The sequence below is a fragment of the Ovis aries genome, chromosome 12, assembly GCF_016772045.2.
Source record: "Ovis aries strain OAR_USU_Benz2616 breed Rambouillet chromosome 12, ARS-UI_Ramb_v3.0, whole genome shotgun sequence".
Taxonomy (NCBI): Eukaryota; Metazoa; Chordata; class Mammalia; order Artiodactyla; family Bovidae; genus Ovis; species Ovis aries.
The window spans coordinates 34,513,903-34,536,060 of record NC_056065.1 but is presented as its reverse complement, the minus strand read 5'-3'; the positions used below and the strand labels follow the sequence as shown (position 1 = coordinate 34,536,060).

Genomic DNA, 22,158 nt, shown 5'->3' with positions numbered 1-22,158 from the left:
TTCCACATGTAGATGTATTTTTGATGCTTTTGTGGGAGGTGGTAAGATCCACATCCTTCTGTTCTGCCTTCTTGATTTCCCTCCTGCAGTTTTGTTTTTTTTTAAATACAGCTTTGAGCACTCAGTTTAAAATAATCATAATTAAATTAAGTAACATGAGTTCCTGAACCCAAATAAATAACTATCAAAACAAACCTTTAAAGGAAAAGGTTGGTACATTTGATATGCTAAAATTCAGAATATCTTTTCATCAAAAGACATCACTAAGAAAGCAAAAAGGCAAGCCAGACAGTGGAAGAAGTTATTTTCAATATACATAAAGAATAAAACTCATATCCAATGTCAGTTAAAAAAGACAACCCAAATGAAAATTGAGCAGTATACAGATGAAGAAAAGCAAATGTGAACGAGGTGCCCACCTTTATTTATAATCAAAGAATGCAAATTAAAATGATAGTGGGATAGAGTACACATCCACCAGCAAATGCTGGAGATACCAACAATATACATGTTGATACCAACAATATACATGTTGATGAGGATGTAGCAGAAGAGAAATTTCTATACACTGTGTCAAGTAAAAGTGAAATGCTTTGGAACATAACTTTCTTTCAGAAAGTTAAAAATAAGCATAACCAGTATATAATTCCTATACATGCTCATATGTATGTGTGCTGCATTGTACTAATGTAGCTCACATGTATGTGCACTAAACTGTTCTAATATACACGCTCATATGTATGTGCACTAAATTGTACTAATATACACGCTCATATGTATGTGCACCACACTGTGCTAATATACATGCTCACTTGTATTTGTACTACATTGTACTAATATATCCAAGGTTGATCATAGCAGCATTATTCTAAATATTGGGTTGGCCATAAAGCTCATTTGGGTTTCTCTGTAACATCTTATGGAAAAGCCCTAACAAGCTTTCTGGCCACCCAGTATTGAAAAACTGGTAACACCCAAACGTCCATCAGCAGTAGAATGGATAAATGAAAACAAGGGAATTAGAACACCGTGGAATAACACAGATTAATAAAATACTGAGGAAAAGAAGCAAATTTCAAAGAAAAAAACCAGCATAAATTCACTGCAGTAAAACTTGAAGCAAAGAGGCAAAACTAAAGTTTACTTATTTATTTATTTTTGGCTGCACTGAGTCTGTTGCTGTGCACGGACTTTTCTCTAGCTGCAGTGAGCAGGGGCTACTCTCTAGTTGCAGTGTGCATGCTTCTCATTGCGGTGGCTTCTCCTGCTGCAGACACAGGCTCTGGAACATGCAGGCTTCAGCAGTTGCACTGTGTGGCCCCAGTGGTTGTGGCTAGTGGGCTCTAGAGTGCAGACTCAGTAGTTGTGGTACAAAGGCTTAGTTGCCCTGAGGCATGTGGAATCTTCCCCAACCAGGGATTGAACCTGTGTCCCCTGCATGGCAGGGAGATTCTTAACCTCTGAACCACCAGGGAAGTCCAAAACTAAAGGATTATAAGGTTGCCTGTATGAATGGCGATTACCTCTGTGAAGAGACTTTTGGCAATGGACACATGTAGACTTTTGGGGCCTTGGCAATTTTTTTTTTCATAGTCTGAGTGGTAAATACATGAGTACTTGCTTTACAACAAGTTATTGGACTGTATACTTGGGTTTTACGTGCTTTAGTTTTTGGTGTTATAGTCCACAATGTTAAAAAACAAATGAAACAGCTCTCTGTATACTGACATTAAATAATTCTTGAGTTTATGTTGTAAATGAAAACCTGGAGTGTGGAAAAGTGTAAACAATTCCTTTTTTTATGAAAAAAAAAAAGGAAGAAGGTATGAGGGAGGGAGAGACAGAGAGAGAAAGCAGGAGAGAGGTGTTCATAAAAGAGGGAATAAAAAACAGTGGTTATCTTAGGAGAAATAGGTGGCCAAGGGACAAGATTAGAAGAAAAATGACTCTTCATTGTATACCTTTTTGTACTTTTTGTATTTCATACCATGTAAATGTATCAGCTATTCTGTGTGTGTGTGTGTATACTCAGTCATGTCTCACTCTTTGTGACCCCATGGACTATATCCTGCCGCTCTTTGCAACCCCATGGACTGTATCCTGCCTGGGTCCTCTGTTCATGGAATTTTCCAGGCAAGAATACTGGAGTGGGTTGCCATTTCCTACTCTAGGGGATCTTCCCAAGCTAGGGATCAAACCCCTGTCTGCTATGTCTCCTGTATTGCACGTGGATTCTTTACCACTGCCACATGGGGAGCTCATTAACTATTCTAAATAAATAAGTAAGCACTCCAAAAAGAAAAAAAAAAAGGAAAAAAAAATTCCTAACGTCAATGCTGATTATACTTATCCACAAGAGGTCACTATCGAATGATGTTGAACTCTAGTTCCTCATCAGAGGAAAACCAGTCTGAAGTCTTCCTGCTCTCACCAGGAAGTGAAGAAGCATCTTCATTTACATTCTTACTTGATTTTACCTGTCATGTTCTGTTTTATAAAAAAACCTCCAATTCAAAAATACGCACAGAAATTTAAAAGATACATTTAAAATGGAGCGAAAGAAGACAAAGAATTGAAGAGACAGTATGAAGCCATGAATGAATTTACAAAAAGCATAATATTATCCATTTCCCCTAGGACTAATTCACAAATTAGATTCTAATGTTTCTAGCATTTGATACAAAAAAGGAAGTATTGTCAGTTTTATAATTCAAAATTTTGCTCAGGAGAATATTCAGAGTATGAAAAATGTTTTCCCTGGTATAGTCTGTTAAAGACAATCCATAAGGACTGTTTAGGTGAAATTCCTGACCAGTCTTAATAACAAGACTAATCCACAAAACAATTGGAAAACCACGCCATCTTATTGAGAGAAGTGTAAGATGCTCTGGGACACCAGATCAGGGAAGTTTCATTCATGGGTTAGTCATGGTTGAAAATGAAACTAAGAATACATGGTATAGAAAAGGAAGAAGAAAAGCCACAAAACTTGTGCTTTAAAAATTCTGTCTTACACATAGGAGAGTGTTCAGCCTTCACTTGGTTGGATTTTTCAAAATTTGGTTATTGCAACAAATTCCCTTTCCAGTAAAGTTGAGCTGATTGTCCTTCAGGCAAATAATGGGTTAAATGCTACCTTCTAAGTTCTAAGTTCAAGGAAAAACAGCCCTATTCAAATGCTGCTGCTGGCTCACCAATGCAGGGCTTAAGGCAAAGACGAGGGAAGTCAGTGTCTAGGAGTCAGTTTTCTCTGTGACAAGAGCTGTAACAGCTGTGAAAAACACTTCAGCAGTGATGGATTCTTCTGATACTCAAAGGAAAAATATAGCTATCATTGGTGGTGGCTTGGTAAGAATCTATTTGGATATATTATTCCTGGTAGTGGTATTATATTATCATTACTCTTTTTTGCTTTTTTATCAGAGATTAATTGCTTTTATTAATACTTTTTCTATCAGTTTTACTGCAGTGTTATTGACATAGTGCACTCTGTAAGTTTCAAATGTACAGCATAATGATTTCACTTACATACATTATGATTCCCACAAGAAGTTTAGTGAGTATTTCTCATTTCAGAGAGATATAAAATAACAGAAAAAGAAAACGTATTTTTTCTTTGTAATGGGAACTCTAAGGATTTACTCTCTTAACAACTTTCATATGCAACATACAGTGGCGTTCATTACTTGTTACATCTGTGGTGCTTATTTATATTATAACTGTTAGTTTGTATTTTTTGACCACCTTTGTTGTTGTATAAAGATATTATACCTTTAATCTTCCTCACCTATTTCACTTATTTTAATATTATTAATCACTTGTAAGGATTGTTCACTTTCTTTTGAAACTTTTCTGATATTTAAATACACCTTTTAAAAATGTGGTATTAGTTTAGTTTGCTCTTTCCTAAAAGAGCTATCTTATTTCCATTAAATACAAAGGTGTCCATTTTCCCTTGTTTTTTCTGTATAGCATTTTTCAAAATGGAAAATAAAGCAAATTGAATTTGATTAATCCCTGAATAGACTATGTTTTAAAACAAATATTAATATAAATAGTTATTTTAATCAAAATATTTGCCCTGCTTTGGTTAATAAGAGTTTATACTGTCTAGTAAGAATAAAAGTATCAAGAAACATGAAGTTAATGCAGAATTATCACATTGAATGTTCACTAGTTCTCTGAATAAGTGGGAGTAATACTTATTCAGTCCTCCTAACTGGCTGGTCCCAAGTTGGTGGAGTGAGGCACAGAGCAGGTGAGATGAATGGGCTGAGATGGCCCCACATCTAGCAAGATGAGAGGAGGAGGTGTCTCTTCTCTGCTTCCACCATTATTATAGGAAAGCTAGTTCTGCTTAACGTGGGGCTGCCTCAGTGAAACTGTATTTTCCCCTCCCTTAGCAGAACAGCTATTGTGGAATCAAAATATCCCCATTAGTTAAAGTTTAATCATTTTGGCTTTGCATTTGTTTTAATCATGTGCACACTTTTAGATCATAGGTATTTATTTATTTCACTTACTCCGCGAAAATTTGCTGAGGGCCTAATAATGTGCCAGACACTGTTCTAGGTTGTATGTAAATGAGTACATTTTGTACCACATATAGAGTTATACAGTTTGTGCTAATTCTGACTTGGGTGTTGCCTTCCTTTTTGTGTTTTCCCTAAAGTATGATGACAGTTCTAACATTTCTGGTTTGCTATTGTTGTAGCCACATGTTCTGGGAAACAAACTCACTCAGAAGGACAATGCAGATAGTGGAGTGCAGTTTATTACACCAGCGGGCCCAAGGCAGAGTCTTCTCTTAGCCAAGGACCCCCCCCCCCAAAACAGTTTTTGTGAAAACCTTATATACCCGAAGTGTACATGCACAAACTCACCTCTCCATATTCCCTGACAATCAAAGTTAACCTGTGATTCATTTGCCTTAAGCCTAGGTAGTTAACAGTGGACAGTTATCAATAGGCCTGTGGTCATACCTCAATAAGTATAACAGAATGTATGATTCTATTGGTTACACAGATAATTAGGGTACTCTTTAGCAAAGGAAGAGCCCCAGGGCTCTTCCTTCCTGGGGCCTGGTTTTCCAGTTGGTTTGTCGTTTCCATGGATACTGGGCATGGAAACTGGGAGTATAGCTCAGAGTCCACAGTCTAGCCCAAGATGGAGTCCCACTTTCAAGATAGGGCCTGTTCTGATTCCTCCTTCACTATCACATGCTGTGTTGGCCGATGCATGTGGCACACATCCTCATTTCTTCATACTTCATACCTGGCTTCAATCCAATTGTTCCTATCAAAATTTTGCATAAAATGTGAATTTATGGAGTCAACAAAATCCTATTGGGTGCCAGCTATGTGCCAACAGTGTTTTAGGTACCAGGAATATAGTGATGAGCATTCAGGGAAGAGAAAGACAATGCAGAAGAAAAGTAAGTTCAGTGAGGCCTGAGCACTCCAAAAAAAATTCAAGCAGGTAATGCTGTAGGGTCTTGAGGTACCCATTTATAGAGTGTGGTCAGGGACAGCTTTTCTGAGGAGCCATATGACCTGAAAAATGAGAAGGAAGCCATCATGTGAAGGGCTACAGAAAGAGCTTTTGGGGTAGATGAAGGACTGGAGAGAAACAATGAGATAAAGAGCTGAGCACTTTTCTTGGAGCAGACAGAAAGGCACAAAGAGTGAGACTGGAAAGGAGTAGCCACTGAGGCTGGGGAGAATGATATACCCAGAGAGTCTAAGATCTTAGGGTGCGAGGCAGACAGATTTTATCCTAGATGCAATGGAAAGCTGTTGGAAGATTTTAAGTATGAAAGCAAGCTGTGATTTTAAGATTCCTTAGGCTGTTATATAGAGAAGAACTGGGAAATTTTTAAGACCAGGTAGACCAGTTAAGAGGCTGTTGTGTTTGTCCAAGGCTTGGATTAGGGTGGCAGCAGTGATATCTCTTACAATGGCTCTTAGATATCCAAGTGACAGTGAAAGTCACTCAGTCATGTCCAACTCTTTGTGACCCCATGGACTATACAGTCCATGGAATTCTCCAGGCCAGAATACTGAAGTGGGTAGCCTTTCCCTTCTCCAGAAGATCTTCCCAATCCAGGGATTGAAACCAGATTACCTGCATTGCAGGCAGATTGTTTACCAGCTGAGCCGTAAGAGAAGCCCAAGAACACTGGAGTGGGTAGCCTGTTCCTTCTCCAGGAGATCTTCCTGACCCAGGAATCAAACCGGGGTCTCCTGTATTACGGGCAGATTCTTTGTCAACTGAGCTAGGGGAGATAACAAATATGTGATTGGATATATGATTTTGGAAGGCATAAAATTGTGAGTATCATCCACAGGTTTCTCCCTGAATAACACTTGAACTCTTCATCATCAAACCACTTCATTATCTGGGCACACATACACGTGATAGAAAATGGAAGACATGAACTAATACACATATTTAAAAAGCAACTAAAATTCCTCTGTAAAGGACTTCTTTTCACCTTATTGCTCAGGTCCGTACTTAGGAATCATGTCTGATTCATTTCTTTTCATTTTATGAAAACCCCCGTTCCTTTCGTTCTACCAATAAGCCTTGGTGCCTCTATAACGAAATATATATTTCAATTCTGGTCATTGCTACCATCAGTTAGGGCCATCATCATTCTTTATCCATACTCCTGCAGCCTCCTCCTAAATGATCTCCCAGCTTCTACTCTTATCCATAGGCAGTCACACAGCAGCCAGAATCAACCTTTCAAATCATTAGTGTGATAATTACCATTCATTGCTTACAACCTTCCATTACAAATAAAGTAAAATCTAAACTCCTTACCAAAAGCCCTACAGGAACTGAGTCTGTCTACCTGCCTGGCCTCATCCTTTCCATGTTTTTGTTTTTTATATTACCTATCAGCACCTGAAATTATATACTTTATTTGTTTGGAGTAAGTAGGTAAGCTATTTATTAAGCATCTATTCCTACAAGGATATAGCCTCTCGTGGCTGGAACCACACCTAATATTACTTAATGTCATTATTTAGTATTTGACAGATAAATTAATGAAAGGAATGAAAAACTCTTCTTAAAGATATGAAGGTAAAGGAAATTTCATAGTGGATGAAAGACTTAATATTGAGGAAATTTAAAAAATTAAAAAAGAATTCTGATTACATAAAGTGATTCAAGAAGGTTAAATTCAATACATAAAGGACAAAATTATTTTCTTGCCCATCTACTTTCTTGTGTGTGTGTGTGTGTGTGTGTGTGTGTGTGTGTGTGTGTGTGTGTGTGTGTTTCACCCTTCCCCTTATCTTCCTCCCCATGGACTGATCCTAGTCCTTTAGAATAGGATCTCTGATTATTAAAGGCTGATACACTAAAGGCTCTCTCTGGACCCCAGGGGAAAAACTGCAAGAGCCGAGAACCTTTACTCAGAAGTCCAAATAATATAACGAACTGATTTTTTTCCCCAATGATACCTTGCCTAGTGAAAGATTACTCAAGAATTTGTCTTTGCTCTAGTGTAGTGATCATCTGATTCTGTGATTAACCAATTGATTTTTGTTCTTTGAAAACATGTTAAGTCAAAGAGGTCAGAAGTAACCAATAGATCAATGAAGGTCTTTGAGAAACTAAAGGTGAAAGAAATTGTAAACAATGATCATAAACTGGTTAAAGTTATCTATTGAAGAGTGGGAAAAGACGTTAAAACAGTTTTTCAAGAATGTTAATCTGAGTATTTACAAAAATCACTATACTCACTTAGTTATTTTCCTTCTTGTGTGAAACGCTGCTCCCAATCCCTTCCCCTGCAATAGGGATTATCTCCTGGAAGTTGGGGGTGTAACTTCTCCTGCGAATGTACACAGGACTGTGCTTGCCTTTATCACAGACTGCATTCTGTTAAAGTTATAGACATAATGATTGTAAAGAGATAATTGTTTAGTTGTTGAGTCATGTCTGACTGTTTTGTGACCCAACGGACTGCAGCCAGCCAGGCTCCTCCATCCATGGGATTTCCCGGGGAAGAATACTAGAGTGGGGTGCCATTTTCTTCTACAGGGGATCTTCCCAACCTAGGGATCGAACTCGTGTCTCTTGCATCTCCTACACCAGCATGTGGATTCTTTACCACTGAGCCACCCACATTTGTAGATATGCATGGTTTATTCCCCATAGAAGCTTCTGTAACTTCGAGTCTAAATATTTTCTTATCTTTGGGTCCTGCCCCCTTTTCTTTTATAACGGTATCCCAGTGTCTTGTATTGTCAAACACACTAAAATATCTTGTGTGCGTGAGTTTGCTTTCAGAACAAAGTGGAGGATCATGCTCTTAGATGTTATGGGAAAATAAAACAAAGACACTATTTTTCAGAATGGAGTCATAATGAATGCAATACTTTGAAGGACTAACATTAAAAAAAAAGAAGAAGATTTAAAAAACAATCTCTACTTTTCAGGCTGAAAAGAGTTTTGTTGTTGTTTAGTCACTCAGTTGCGTCTTACTCTTTGCAACCCCATGGACTATGGAGCCCACTAGGCTCCTCTATCCTTCAGATTCTCCAGGCAGAAATACTGGAGTGGGTTGCCATTTGGAAGGAGTTTTACAGTCTTCCAATTCTAACCTAAGGCAACCCAGGGGTAAAAAACTGCCACATGAGTTTACATTAGAGTGAGACTGGTTTTCTTTACCAAATGACAATCCAGAGAAGTCAAAAGAAAGGCCATTGCACATGTGTCCTGAAGATGTGTAGGTATTCAGTTTCTTGGTATCTGGAAATGCTGCTGCTGAGGTGACTGTTTTCAGTGTTTACAAGTATGATGGAAATGATCAGAGTTTTCAGTGACAGTTACAGCTACTGATCTCTCATTTTTTGGCTGAAGTTTAGAGTTTCAGCTGTAAGGATTATTGAGAATAGCAGTCTTAGTTGTTGCCTGCTGTTGTAGTGTGTGTCCATTGTTCTAGCACACACTTTGAAGATGTATTTTAGGGCAATATTGAAGCATTTCTTCTGTCTCCCTAGCTGATAAGCAACTCCTTTTCCCCTTTGTTTGACCCAGCAAAATTCTTCATTAAGAGCTTATATAGAGGGTAAATTTGTTCAAAACATCAGGTCAAGGAGATGTGTTTTCCATGACTTATTATTGTTAATTGGGGCCCTGTCCCCTAGTATTCAAGTTGTTAGTGGCCTCTACTGGTGAAATTGGGGCTTCCCAGGTGGCTCAGTGGTAAAGAATCTGCAGGAGACACAGAAGATGCAGGTTCAATCCCTTGGTTTGGAAGATCCCCTGGAGAAGGGAATGGCAACTCACTCCAGTATTCTTGCTAGGAAAATTCCATGGACAGAGGAGCCTGGTGAGCTATAGTCCATGGGGTGGCAAAAGAGTTGGACATGACTTAGGGACTAAACAACAACTGATGAAACTTCCTTTGAAACTGCTTGATTGTGATGCTATGAGAGGTTATATCTCATGTCTAGAGATGTTAAATTCTGTCACAAATTTATAGGCTCAAAATGGACCTTATGTCAAATTGGCCCTAGACAGTGTTTTCTACCCTGTCTCCCTAGGGTCTTTCCACCTCACAGCTCACTCTTCACTCAATTCAGTTGGATAGAAGCAGCAAAAGACAGTGAGGAGAATGCACAGGAAAGGCTGCAATCTGCTGGAAGTGCAGGAACTCTTACCCTCTCCAGGTCTTGGATTCTTCATCATGGGCTAAGACTAGGTCCCTAAGTCTTTTAGCTCTGCAGTTTTGCTGCTTCCTTTTCATACTTCCTTCCTCACAGGTCACTAGCTTTGTTCTCAATCTAGTCTTTATAAACATAGAAATCAAATGTCACCTAGATTTTTCACTTTCTCCAAAATAAATATTCTAGACATGTATAAACCATCAAATGTTTCATAACTTTTGGTTTTGAACTGTGGTGCTTTTGAACTGTGGTGCTGGAGAAGACTCTTGCAAGTCCCTTGGACTGCAAGAAGATCCAACCAGTCCATCCAAAAGAAGATCAGTCCTGGGTGTTCATTGGAAGGACTGATGCTGAGGCTGAAACTCTCAATACTTTGGCCACCTCATGTGAAGAGTTGACTCATTGGAAAAGATCCTGATGCTGGGAGGGATTGGGGGCAGGAGGAGAAGGGGACAACAGAGGATGAGATGGCTGGATAGCATCACTGACTCGATAGACATGAGTCTGAGTGAACTCTAGGAGTTGCTGATGGGATAAGGAGGCCTGGCTTGCTGTGATTCATGGGGTCGCAAAGAGTCGGACACGAATGAGTGACTGAACTGAACTGAACTGATAGTTCTCTGTATAGTTGATGCTGAGAAAGATTGAAGGCCAGAGAAGGGGATGATGGTTGGAGATGAGATGGTCGGATGGCATCACCGACTCAATGGACACAAGTTTGAGTCAACTCTGGGAGTTGGTGATAGACAGGGAGGCCTGCCATGATGCAATCCATGGGGTTGAAAAGAGTCGGACACGACTGAGTGACTGAACTGAACTGAACTGAACTAATAGTTGGTTCAAGTGTATACTTTTTACTTTATGCAAATATTGATGAGCCAAACCATGCAAATAGCTTAATAACTATTATTATTTTGTTTCATTAATATTAAAATATCTGTTCACTTCACTCTTGTTTTCCGCTCCTCAGGCACAAAAACCAATGTATGATAAACCTGTATTACTGCCCTGATTTCTAGCACCTTGTAAAAACAGAAGTGCAGTCAGTTTCTTTGTGACCACAGATGTCATCCTGAATTTGCTCAATAAGTAAGAGACAAGTTTTCATCTCACTCTACTAGCTTTTGTCAATTTCTCTTGTAGTTTTGCTTATGTTCCAATTCCTCTCACCAAATAAGTTTTCTTTCAGCTATCTCACTCACGTATCTGTATTTCTCTAACAGGCCTGACTAACATTTTGAGTATTTTTTGCTACACTGATAGATAAAGTACCTCATAAACCCTGTTCTCACCTACATAAAACAAAAGTCCTTGTTCAGAGTTTAGTTCATTTGCTGCCTAATGAACAGTATCTGAAATGGAACCAATAACTTTAGACAGATCAGTTTTGCTAACTGCCTACCAAGAAAGTGTTCTGCTTCTTGGCCTTTTGGCTGAGATCGCAGACAGTAAAGCGTCTGTTAAAGATGTGGGAGACTTGGGCTCGATCCCTGGGTTGGGAAGATTCCTTGGAGAAGGAAATGGCAATCCATTCCAGTACCCTTGCCAGGAAAATCCCATGGACAGAGGAGCCTGGTAGGCTACAGTCCATGGGGTCGCAAAGAGTAGGACATGACTGAGCGACTTCACGTTCACGTTTCTTTTTATTGGTTCCAAAATACTCTGTTTGTCCATCTGTCCATACACATCTCTTCATTCAGCTATTCATATGTCTGTCAACTCAAAGAGAAAAGAACACTCCTCCACTGGTGATGATAATCTTAGTTGGCACTTTTTTCTTGAAGACAATTTGGAAAAAATATATGCTGATAGTCTTAAAAATATGGAGGAATTGAAGAAAGCAACATGCTCCCTCTCTCTCTGAAAGTCAGCTTCAGCAATGCCTTGCCTTTAGAGGGAAGATTATCCTTTAATCTGAGGGGAGTTAAAAGCATTAGAATCTAATACAGACTCTCAAATACACCAGATCTGGAGTATGCACAAAACCTGTAACAAAACCTTCTAAAAATCTCGTTCACTCTCAACCTCTTCCACGTACTTTGCAGTTATTCCAAAAGCAAAACCAAAGAAGATACAACTAACTCCTGCCACACTCCAAGCCATCAAAACCCTCTCCTCAACTTATCTCAGACTCTCTTCTACTCCTCTTTCATTACCTGTTTATAATTAAGCAATATAAATTCCTCCTGATACTAAACAATATAAATTCCTCCATTCCTCCTGATACTAAGGCCCAAGAACCAATAGGGCAGGCAGAAAGAGAGTATGGATCTCAGAAGTTTCTGGGAGTTTGGTCCCTGTCACTAAAACCTGTGCTTTGATGGACCATTTCATTATTGTGATTTTACCCAAAGAACTCAGTGGGTACCATGCAATTGTTTATAACCCTAAAAATTTAAAATAACTCCAATGTACAAATATAAGGGCATTGCATACAACAAAATGTAAAGCAATTCATAAGTATTATGATTTAAAATATCTTATGACTTGGAAATACATTCACAGTATACTATTCCTTTTTAAAAGATAATTATATAATAAAATATATATCCTACTACCATTTTAAGAAGAAATATCATTTGCTTTATATACATAGGCAATGTTAATATTGGTTCTCCCTGGTGATAAGGGTGTGGAAGATTACATTTTCTTTCAAATACTTTCTAAATTTTTATTACAAACTGTTGAGTCTTTTACTAAGTATCAGGTCTGTACTGGAAATAGAAAGATGGACAAAATATAAGCCATACACATATCATGAATCCCTGGGCATTCACAGCCTAGTGGGAAAGTCAGTCAGGAAGGTAAATAAATAATTCAGCTAATTAGGAAAGATATTAAAACACATATACACATCCATGGAATTAAAGAAGAAAAAACACGTCTTTTGGAGTTGGAGAGATACTGAGAGAAATTGTACAGAGGATATGATTCTTGAATGAAGGCTAAAGGAGGAGAAAACAGCACAGGCAAAGGGAACATTAGATTCAAATGCACACAAGTATAAAAGTACAAGGCATATTCAGGAAATATACAGTGACTTTGGTCTACCTCTTACAGATAGTACATGAGAATAAGAAAAAAAAAAATGAGCTTGAGAGGCTGGGATCAAATGTAAGAATCTTTTATGCCATGTTGAAAACTTGAGACTTTTTCTTAAAGATTTATGAGGAGCCAATGAAGGATTTTAAGAAAGGAACTGCATCATTCAATTTCTGTTTTAGACAATAGCCAGCTCTTCTGGAAGTATGACTTAAATAGGTTCTTGGAAGAAAAGTTACAACCAACCTAGATAGCATATTGAAAAGCAGAGACATTACTTTGCCAGTAAAGGTCTGTCTAGTCAAGGCCATGGTTTTTCCAGTGGTCATGTATGGATGTGAGAGTTGGACTGTGAAGAAAGCTGAGTGCCGAAGAATTAATGTTTTTGAACTGTGGTGTTGGAGAAGACTCTTGAGAGTCCCTTGGACTGCAAGGAGATCCAACCGGTCTATTCTGAAGGAGATCAACCCTGGGATTTCTTTGGAAGGAATGATGCTAAAGCTGAAACTCCAGTACTTTGGCCATCTCATGCGAAGAGTTGACTCATTGGAAAAAACTCTGATGCTGGGAGGGATTGGGGGCAGGAGGAGAAGGTGACGACAGAAGATGAGATGGCTGGATGGCATCACTGACTCGATGGATGTGAGTCTGAGTGAACTCCGGGAGTTGGTGATGGACAGGGAGGCCTGGCGTGCTGCAATTCATGGGGTCACAAAGAGTCGGACACGACTGAGCGACAGAACTGAACTGAACTGACGGGGAGGAAGAATTACTAGAAAACTTCTAGTAGTTCAGGTGATAGGCAATGGGAGCCCCATATATGAACAGTGGAAGGTATGGGAAGGAGATCTATTTTCAGAGAGATTTGAAAGGTGAAATAAATAGGACTTGTTACCTCGTTAAACATATATTTGTAGGTAGAGAGGGCATTAACTATTCTTCGAGTTACCCTCGTTGGGTAATAGCAGGTAGAGTCGTCATTCACTAAGAGAATGAATGCAGAGGAGGAGAAGGGTCTGAAGACTGAGGAGGGGAGTAAGTTGAATGTGAGGTATGCTGAAATGAAGATTCCTAGGAATCTTCCTACGAAGACACCCAGGAAGAGAGGTTCAGTAGTCAGAGATGGTGTTCTGGAGGAGTATCTAGGCTAGAGAAAAAGTCATGAACAAACTTTCTTAAGAGCCCCAACTTGAAAGTGTGTGGGACATTCATCTTATCATCAACAAAGGAAGGAAAATCACAACTGTTGCTTGACCTTAGAGACCAAATTCAGATGATACAGGTAAGAGAGTTCAGAGTAAGATCTAAATAATAAAACATTTGACACAACATTCACAATTCTAGAGCCCTCGGATGGCTCAAATGGTAAGAACCTGCCTGCAGTGCAGGAGACCCAGGTTCGATCCCTGGGCTGGGAAGATCCCCTGGAGAAGGGAATGGCAACCCACTCCAGTATTCTTGCCTGGAGAGTCCTGTGAACAGAGGAGCCTGGTGGGCTACTGTCCATGAGTTGCAAAGAGCCCGGCATGACTGAAAGACTAACACTTTCACTTTCTCAATTCTAGCAGATGTAATAGTTACAAAGTATGAAGACATTCTTATTTGCTAATTTCAGAGTAAGCGCAATTAACAATCTGGTTCTTCTCATTACATTGCTATGGTCAAAGATCGAATTCTTCAAAGACCAAGCTATAGTTCCATGAGTAGGAGGTTATTAACAGGCTTTACTAAAGCCTGTTTGGTGATAGACTCAGAAACAAACAATCTTTATGACTCTTAGAGAAAGTTTTACATGCTTCAGTAGGTCACAAATAGTTGACACATGTTTAACATTACATTAATTTCATGAGTTGGAGTAGGAAATGACAACCCACTCCAATATTCTTGCCTGGAGAAACCATGGACAGAGGAGCCTGGTGGGCTACAGTCCATGGGGTCACAAAGAGTTGGACAGGACTGAAGTGATGGAGCATCAGTTCCATGAGTAGGAGGTTATTAATAAGCTTTGCTAAAGCTTGTTTGGTGACAGACTCAGAAACAAGCAATCTATGTGACTAGGGAGAGTTTTATATGCTTCATGAGGTCAAAATTAGTTGACTGATGTTTAACAATACATTATCAGATCAATTTCAAACATACTATATTAAAAGGCATAGAAAGTATGACATTTTAAAAATCATGATGTCTCTTCCTATCAAGGTCAGCATTTATATTGGATTGGCCCAAAAGTTTGTTTGAGTTTTCCTGATGTTATAGAAAACCTGAATAAATTTTGGGCTAATCCAATAAACTTAGTTTTCTCATGATCAATGGATACTTGAACAATCCTTGCTGCCGAGGTCACATGGGAATCAGCGGAAAGGTAGTAGATCCTACTGCTCAACATGATATTCACATGATATACACTGGCTGAATGCCTGAGAAGCATAACTCCACATTTATATAAAAGAAATTTTCAAATTATCGTTTAAATTAGTGAGTTAGGCATGACTATAATGGTCCAGGCACATGACCCTTAAAGAAGGAAGTTAGAAGAGACAAAGTGGGGAAATGGAAGAGCAGTAAGTTGGGTAAATCCATGATTACATAACCAAGGAATCACCTCAGAATCTGCTGAAGCACAAACAAGCTAAGCCAGTTGTTAATAAAACATTTACTTTTCAGATTTTTTTTAAATCAAAACTGTTTACTGCTGCGAACTGTTGATGCTGCAAAACAAATATGGAGATTTTTCATAATAGTCTATGTCCAGGCTTACCTCTGTCTGGGTTTCCCTCATAGTTCAGTTGGTAAAGAATCTGCCTGCAATTCAAGAGACCCTGGTTTGATTCCTGGGTTGGGAAGATTTGCTGGAGAAAGGATAGACTACCCTCCCTCTCCAGTATTCTTGGGCTTTCCTTGTGGCTCAACTGGTAAAGAATCCGGGCAAAATGCGGGAGATCTGGGTTTGATCCTTGTGTTGGAAAGATCTCCTGGAGAAGGGAAAGGCTACCCACTCCAGTTTTCTGGCCTGGAAAATTCCATGGACTGTATAGTCCATGGGGTTGCAAAGAGTTGCACAAGACTGAGTGACTTTTCACTTTCAGGCTTTACTCTAAGAACTGGCATGAAAACTGCTAATAGCTCCTAGGCGTCTAACCACATATAGTTTCTTCCCTCCTCTCACCAGCCTCCCTCCTTATTGAATCACAGGAAGCAGCTGGGCCTTACCCAATAGTATGTGTTGGGTTTAGCATGATATACACATATTTTCCTTTCCATTTATATCTTTGGGTCTTCCTAGCATTTTTGCCTGTGTAACAACTAAAGAGTCTCTGGTGGCTCAGATGGTAAAGCATCTCCCCATAATACAGAAGACTCAGATTTAATCCCTGGGGCAGGAAGATCCCCTGGAGGAGGTCATGGCAACCCACTCCAGTATGTTTGCCTGGAGAGTCCCATGGACAGAGGAGCATGGTGGGCTACAGTCCAATTCCTGATTAAGAGCATTTTACGTAGAAGTGAGAAGGAGAAATAAAGTTAGAGTGAGTATAAAAAGTACTTTATAAGCCATGTTACTAATCTTTCTAGCTGAATTTATATAATATCTACAAATAACTTTTCCTTTTAGTTTTATTCAAACCTTCAGTTCAGTTCAGTTCAGTTGCTCAGTCGTGTCTGACTCTTTGTGACCCCACGAATGGCAGCACGCCAGGTCTCCCTGTCCATCACCAATTCCTGGAGTTTACCCAAACTCCTGTCCATCAAGTCGGTGATGCCATTCAGCCATCTCATCCTCTGTTGTCCCCTTCTCCTCCTGCCCCCAATCCCTCCCAGCATCAGGGTCTTTTCCTACTTTTCGCATGAGGTGGCCAAGGTATCGGAGTTTCAGCTTTAGCATCAGTCCTTGCAATAAATACCCAGGACTGATCTCCTTTAGGATGGATTCAAACCTTAGTAATACAGAATTGGACATCTTATTATGACTGGTCTTGGAGAAAGCATTGTTGTTTATTCTTTTGTGCTTATTAATAATAAGAAACAGCAGCAGTATGTTTGAACTCACCACTCAACTGGAACTGATGCAGTGCAGTGACTTCTAATGGGGCTTCCCAGGTGGCTTAGTGGTAAAGAACCCGCCTGCCCATGCAGAAGCCAAAGGAGATGAGGGTTTGATCCCTTGGTTGGGAAGATCCCCTGGAGGAAGCCATGGCAACCCACTCCAGTATTCTTGCCTGGAGAGTCCTATTGATAGAGGAGGCTGGTGAGCTACAGTCCATAGGGTTGCAAAGAGTCAGACACAACTGAAGCGATTGAGCATGCAATGACTTACAATAACCTCTGTGCTTCTCTTCCACCCATTCAGTCAGTTCAGTCACTCAGTTGTGTCCGACTCTTTGCGACCCCATGAATTGCAGCATGCCAGGCCTCCCTGACCATCACCAACTCCCGGAGTTCACCCAAACTCCTGTCCATCGAGTCGGTGATGCCATCCAGCCCTCTCATCCTCTGTCATCCCCTTCTTCTGCCCCCAATCCTTCCCAGCATCAGAGTCTTTTCCAATGAGTCAACTCTTCGCATGAGGTGGCCAAAGTACTGGAGTTTCAGCTTTCCCATCATTCCTCCCAAAGAAATCCCAGAGCTGATCTCCTTCAGAATGGACTGATTGGATCTCCTTGCAGTCCAAGGGACTCTCAAGAATCTTCTCCAACACCACAGTTCAAAAGCATCAATTCTTTGGCGCTCAGCTTTCTTCACAGTCCAACTCTCACATCCATACATGACCACTGGAAAAACCCATTACATTGCTCTAAATCTTGCTTCTCTTGCTTACATAAATATATGTAAAAGTTTTATGATGTATACATGATATACGCTGGTCATATATATATATATATATATATACACACACACACGTAAATAACATACTTCTAAAACTTGTGTATATACACATACATGTGATTTAGTTGTAGTTGTCTTTATTATGTGAGTATCAGGCAGTTTGAAGTCATCTGGGACTTTTTTACTCATAGTGTTACTCATATATTCATATTATACTATTTTATCATGTAATTATACCATAATTTCAGAATCGACACAACTGAAGCAATTTAGCAGCAGCAGCATACCATAATTTATTTGTCCTTACCTCTGTTATGGCTATTTAAACTGTTTCCAGAATTTTACTTATTTTCAGTTATGAAAACTGTGGCTCTGGATATTCTGGCATATGTCTCTGGGAGTTTCCCTTGGGTATATGCCTTGAAGAGGAATTGCTGATTTGTCAGAGATGTGAAAACTCAACTTGAAATCGCTGCAAGCAATGCATATGAGATCCTACTGACCCTCACCCTCTCTAGCACTTAAAATTTTCATGAAACAAGATTATACTTAATCCTATTATTTCCATATCATGTGATATTCCTTCTTTTCCTTCTGCCTCATAAGGAACTATTTATGCAGGCTTGACTGGCAAACATACAGGAAGTGTTGGAGAGGTAGGGATCAACACTTGGAAACTTTAGAAAAATTTGAAGCATATCTTCACCTGAGTCAGCTTTGTCTCCCTAGATGCTGGAATCAAATTTTGGTCAGAGAAAAGTAACACAACAAACCCATGAGGGTAGGTCATGGAAATGAGCCCCTTCTGAGCCCAGTCACTGACTCTCATTAATATTTGTACATCATTTGTTATAACTCATTTATTCCATAATTCAAATTGAATTCCCTGGAAACAAATGAATGTTCTTCTTGCGTCTGAATCTCAGTTTCTCTACTTTTCTATTATTGTCACTAAAGGAAAGTTGGTGTGCCTGACATACAGTGAGGCTAAACGAACCAAAATGTCAGTTTGGAGCAGAGGAAGGTTTATTGTAGGGCCATGCAAGGAGACTGGTGGCTCATGTCCAAAAAACCATGAACTCCCTGAAGAGTTTCACCAAAGCATTTTAAAAGGCCAGGTGAGGTGGAGAGGGTGGGTGGTGGTCACAGGGTATATGATCAGCTCGTGCACAATTCTCTGATTGGTTAATAGTGAAGGAAAGGGTGGTGTTGCAGGGGTTAACATTCAGTGTTTAGGCTCAAGGAGGTCTGGGGCTTTCACATCTGTTAAAAAGTGACTCAGGAAATGTGCATCAGGTACTGTTATCTAGGTACTTCAGAGAGGAGCTAAAGCAGAAGTTACGGGAGAATGGACTTCCCCGGAAAGGCCCCATATGGTCCTGCTCAGTTATATCATTTCCCTATATTAAGTTCACTGATCTTCTGCTGTTTAGATTGTGGTTTTCGTGTCCTGTTGTCTTTCTCCCTGGACTGTTTTCCCAGTATATACAATAGAATATTACTCAACCATAAAAAGGAATGAAGTTGGGCCATTTGCAGAGATGTAGATGGAACTAGAGCCTGTCATACACAGTGAAGTAAGTCAGGAAGAGAAAAACAAACATTGTCTAATAACACATGTATGTGGAACCTATAAAAATGGTACAGATGAACCTATTCACAGGGCAGGAATAGAGATGCAGACATAGAGAATGGGTGTGTGGAGACAGGGAGCGGGGTGGGGATGAGATGAATAGGGAGATCGAGACTGACAAATATACACTGTCATGTGTAAAAGAGATAGCTAATGGGAACCTGCTGTACAGCCCAGGGAGCTCAGCTCAGTGCCCTCTGGTGACCTAGTGGATGGGATGTGGGTTAGGAGGAAGGTTTAAGAGGGAGGGGATATATGTGTACATGTGGCTGGTCCACTCCATTGTGCAACATAAACTAACACAACATTGTGAAGCAACTATACCCCAGTAAATAAGGAAATAAAAGAAAAACCTAATTTCGGAATTACTTCCTCTACCCTCATTCCAGCTTTCCTGACCCTCTTGGTCTCCTGATCAGTATCCTTCTCCTGTCCTGTTTTCCATAAGCATAAAAGCAGTTATGATCATGAACTGTGGGTGTGTGTGTTAGTTGTGCAGTTGTGTCCAACTCTTTGTGACCCCACAGACTGTAGCCTGACAGGCTTCTCTGTCCATGGAATTCTCCAGGCAAGAACACTGGAGTGGATTGCCATTCTCTTCTCCAGTGATCATAACACTGTGAAAGAAAGAGGAGATTCACAAACCTTTTTTTCTTCAGTGAGACTTACTCAATCTAGCTTTTAATCCCTTCTATTTTTTTTCTAATGCAACAGAGCAATTTAGCCATTTGAAGAAATTTATTTTATTGCATGAACTTTACTGTTAGCTTACAGTTTTTCTTTCCTTGATACAACTTATTACTATTGCCTTTACTAGATATTATTTTTTTTAAATTAGAGTATAATTGCTTGACAATGCTGTGTTAGTTTCTGCTGTACAATGAAGTGTATCAGCCACATGTATACACATATTCTGTGCCCCCTCTCCACTGCTTGGACCTCCCTCCTATCCCCCCACCTCATATACCTTTGGCCTCATTATCAACCTCCCCTACCAGAGTGATATGTTGTTGTTATTGTTTAATCACTAAGTTGTGTCCAATTCTTTTGTAACCCCCATGGGCTGTAATCTACCAGGCTCCTTGGTTCATGGGATTTCCCAGGCAAGAATACTGGAGTGGGTTGCCGTTTCCTACTCCAGGGGATCTTCCCAACCCAGGGATTAAACCCGCATCTCCTGCATTGGCGGGTGGGTTCTTTACCACTGCACCACCTGGGAAGCTCTTGTGACTCCACAACTGTACTAATAGGTCCCCTACACACTGCCCAGGTGCAACACCCTCTACTTATTCCCACATTCACTGGGGGCTGCTGTGAACCCCCCAGCCTCACATCTCAGAGCTTCTCTAGTTTAGTATTTACCCTCATCCAGCACTGTGAATCCTGTCTCCCTGCTGACTTCTTTGCTATTGTTCCTTCTAAAATCTTGCACAGAGTCCACTGGATCTGTTTTTTGGTATGCAAAATTTCCAGTGTTTTCTCTTTACTTACTGCATTGCCCCTGAGACTCCTGACCTTAGCTTAAACCTGAGGACAGCAACAGTCTGACAGCCCTCTCCCACAGCACAAGCATCTCAGGATTGGAAGTTGCCATGGTATCCTTACTCTACACTGCAACTTCCAGCCTGCAGCTTCTGTCTCCATTTTTATCTGTAAATCCTTTGAGGCTACCTGCACTATTTTATCACCTCTGTCCCCTCACTTTTGTCATCAATCAACCTCTAGGCCATTTCCACCCAATATTGAAGACTTCACATCTAATCTTTTGTCTGTATCCCAGCCCTGCCATTGCCTTGAGTGACTATCAAAGTTTGCATTGTTGTCTTAGCCAATCCCCTAGCCTCTCAGTTCCTTGGTTTCTCTACTTTCAACCCCTTCCACCTCCACTGTACTTCAGCCTCCAAGTCCCATGATGACACCCTGGACCTTGACACTGTCATTCCACAGAACTGCCTCATCTACAATAATAATGTTGGATATAGGGCTCTTTGTTCAAAACCTCCTGACTTCCTAACTCTCTCATTCAGTTGCTTCTGCTACATCTGTTCTTCACAGGGACCTCCTACCCACCTCATTCATTAGCCTTTTCTGTTTTCCTTCCTTCCCATCTAGCTTAATTGCTATTGTCCTTCAATCCAACTAATACTTCAACTCCTTGCTTTCTATTCCAACCACATGGCTGAATCCTACTCTGCTTGATTCCAGTGGTTTTCTTCCTTTCCATAGATATACATAGGTGGCTTGATTTGGTTACAAATTTTACTTAAAAATGTAATTCATTTATAAATTCAACAAATATCAATCCAGTGTTTATTATGTTTCAAACACAATGCTTTTGGCCAGGGATAAAATGATTAGAAAAAACAGTCTGCAGCTCAGTGGGGTAAATAGATATTGATTATAGGAATATCCTAAGGATGTAAGCTTTCAGTTGTGATAAGCACTTTCTATTAGTTTCTTAGGGCTGCCATAACCAGGTACCACAAGCAGGTGATTTAACAGAAGATATTTATCATTTCACAGTTCTGGAAGCTAGAGGTCTAGAATCAGGGTGTCCAAAGGTTTGGCTCCTTCTCAGGGCTATGAGAGAAAGATCTGTCCCAGGTCTTTCTCCTTGCCTTGTAGATGGCTGTCTTCTCCCTGTGTCTCATTATATCATCTTCCCTCTGAGAGTGTCTCAGTTTTCCCCTTTTTTATAAATATGCCCATTATATTGGATTTAGGGGTACTCTAGTTACCTCATTTTAACTTAATTAATTCTGTAAAGACTTTGTCTCCAAATAAGCTCATCTCTGAGGTACTGGGGTTAGGGCTTCAGCATATGAATTTCATGTTCATTCTTGCACTCAGTTGCTCAGTCATATCTGATGCTTTGCAGTGCTATGGATGGTAGCCCTCTCCTCCAAGCTCCTCTGTCCATGGGGTTTCCAGGGCAAGAATACTGGTATGGATTGCCATTCCTCCTCTAGGGGATCT

At 40.0% G+C, this 22,158-nt stretch overlaps 1 protein-coding gene across 1 annotated transcript in view; it reads left to right on the top strand.

Moving 5' to 3' along the window:
- Positions 1-3,200: 3,200 nt before the first annotated feature.
- The window catches only part of KMO (kynurenine 3-monooxygenase), a 69,322-nt gene continuing 50,364 nt past the window's right edge, over positions 3,201-22,158 (top strand). Inside the window, 1 exon segment of the mRNA XM_004013666.6 lies at positions 3,201-3,348. Within this exon segment, the coding sequence (XP_004013715.4) occupies positions 3,295-3,348 (54 nt within the window). The 5' untranslated portion in view covers positions 3,201-3,294.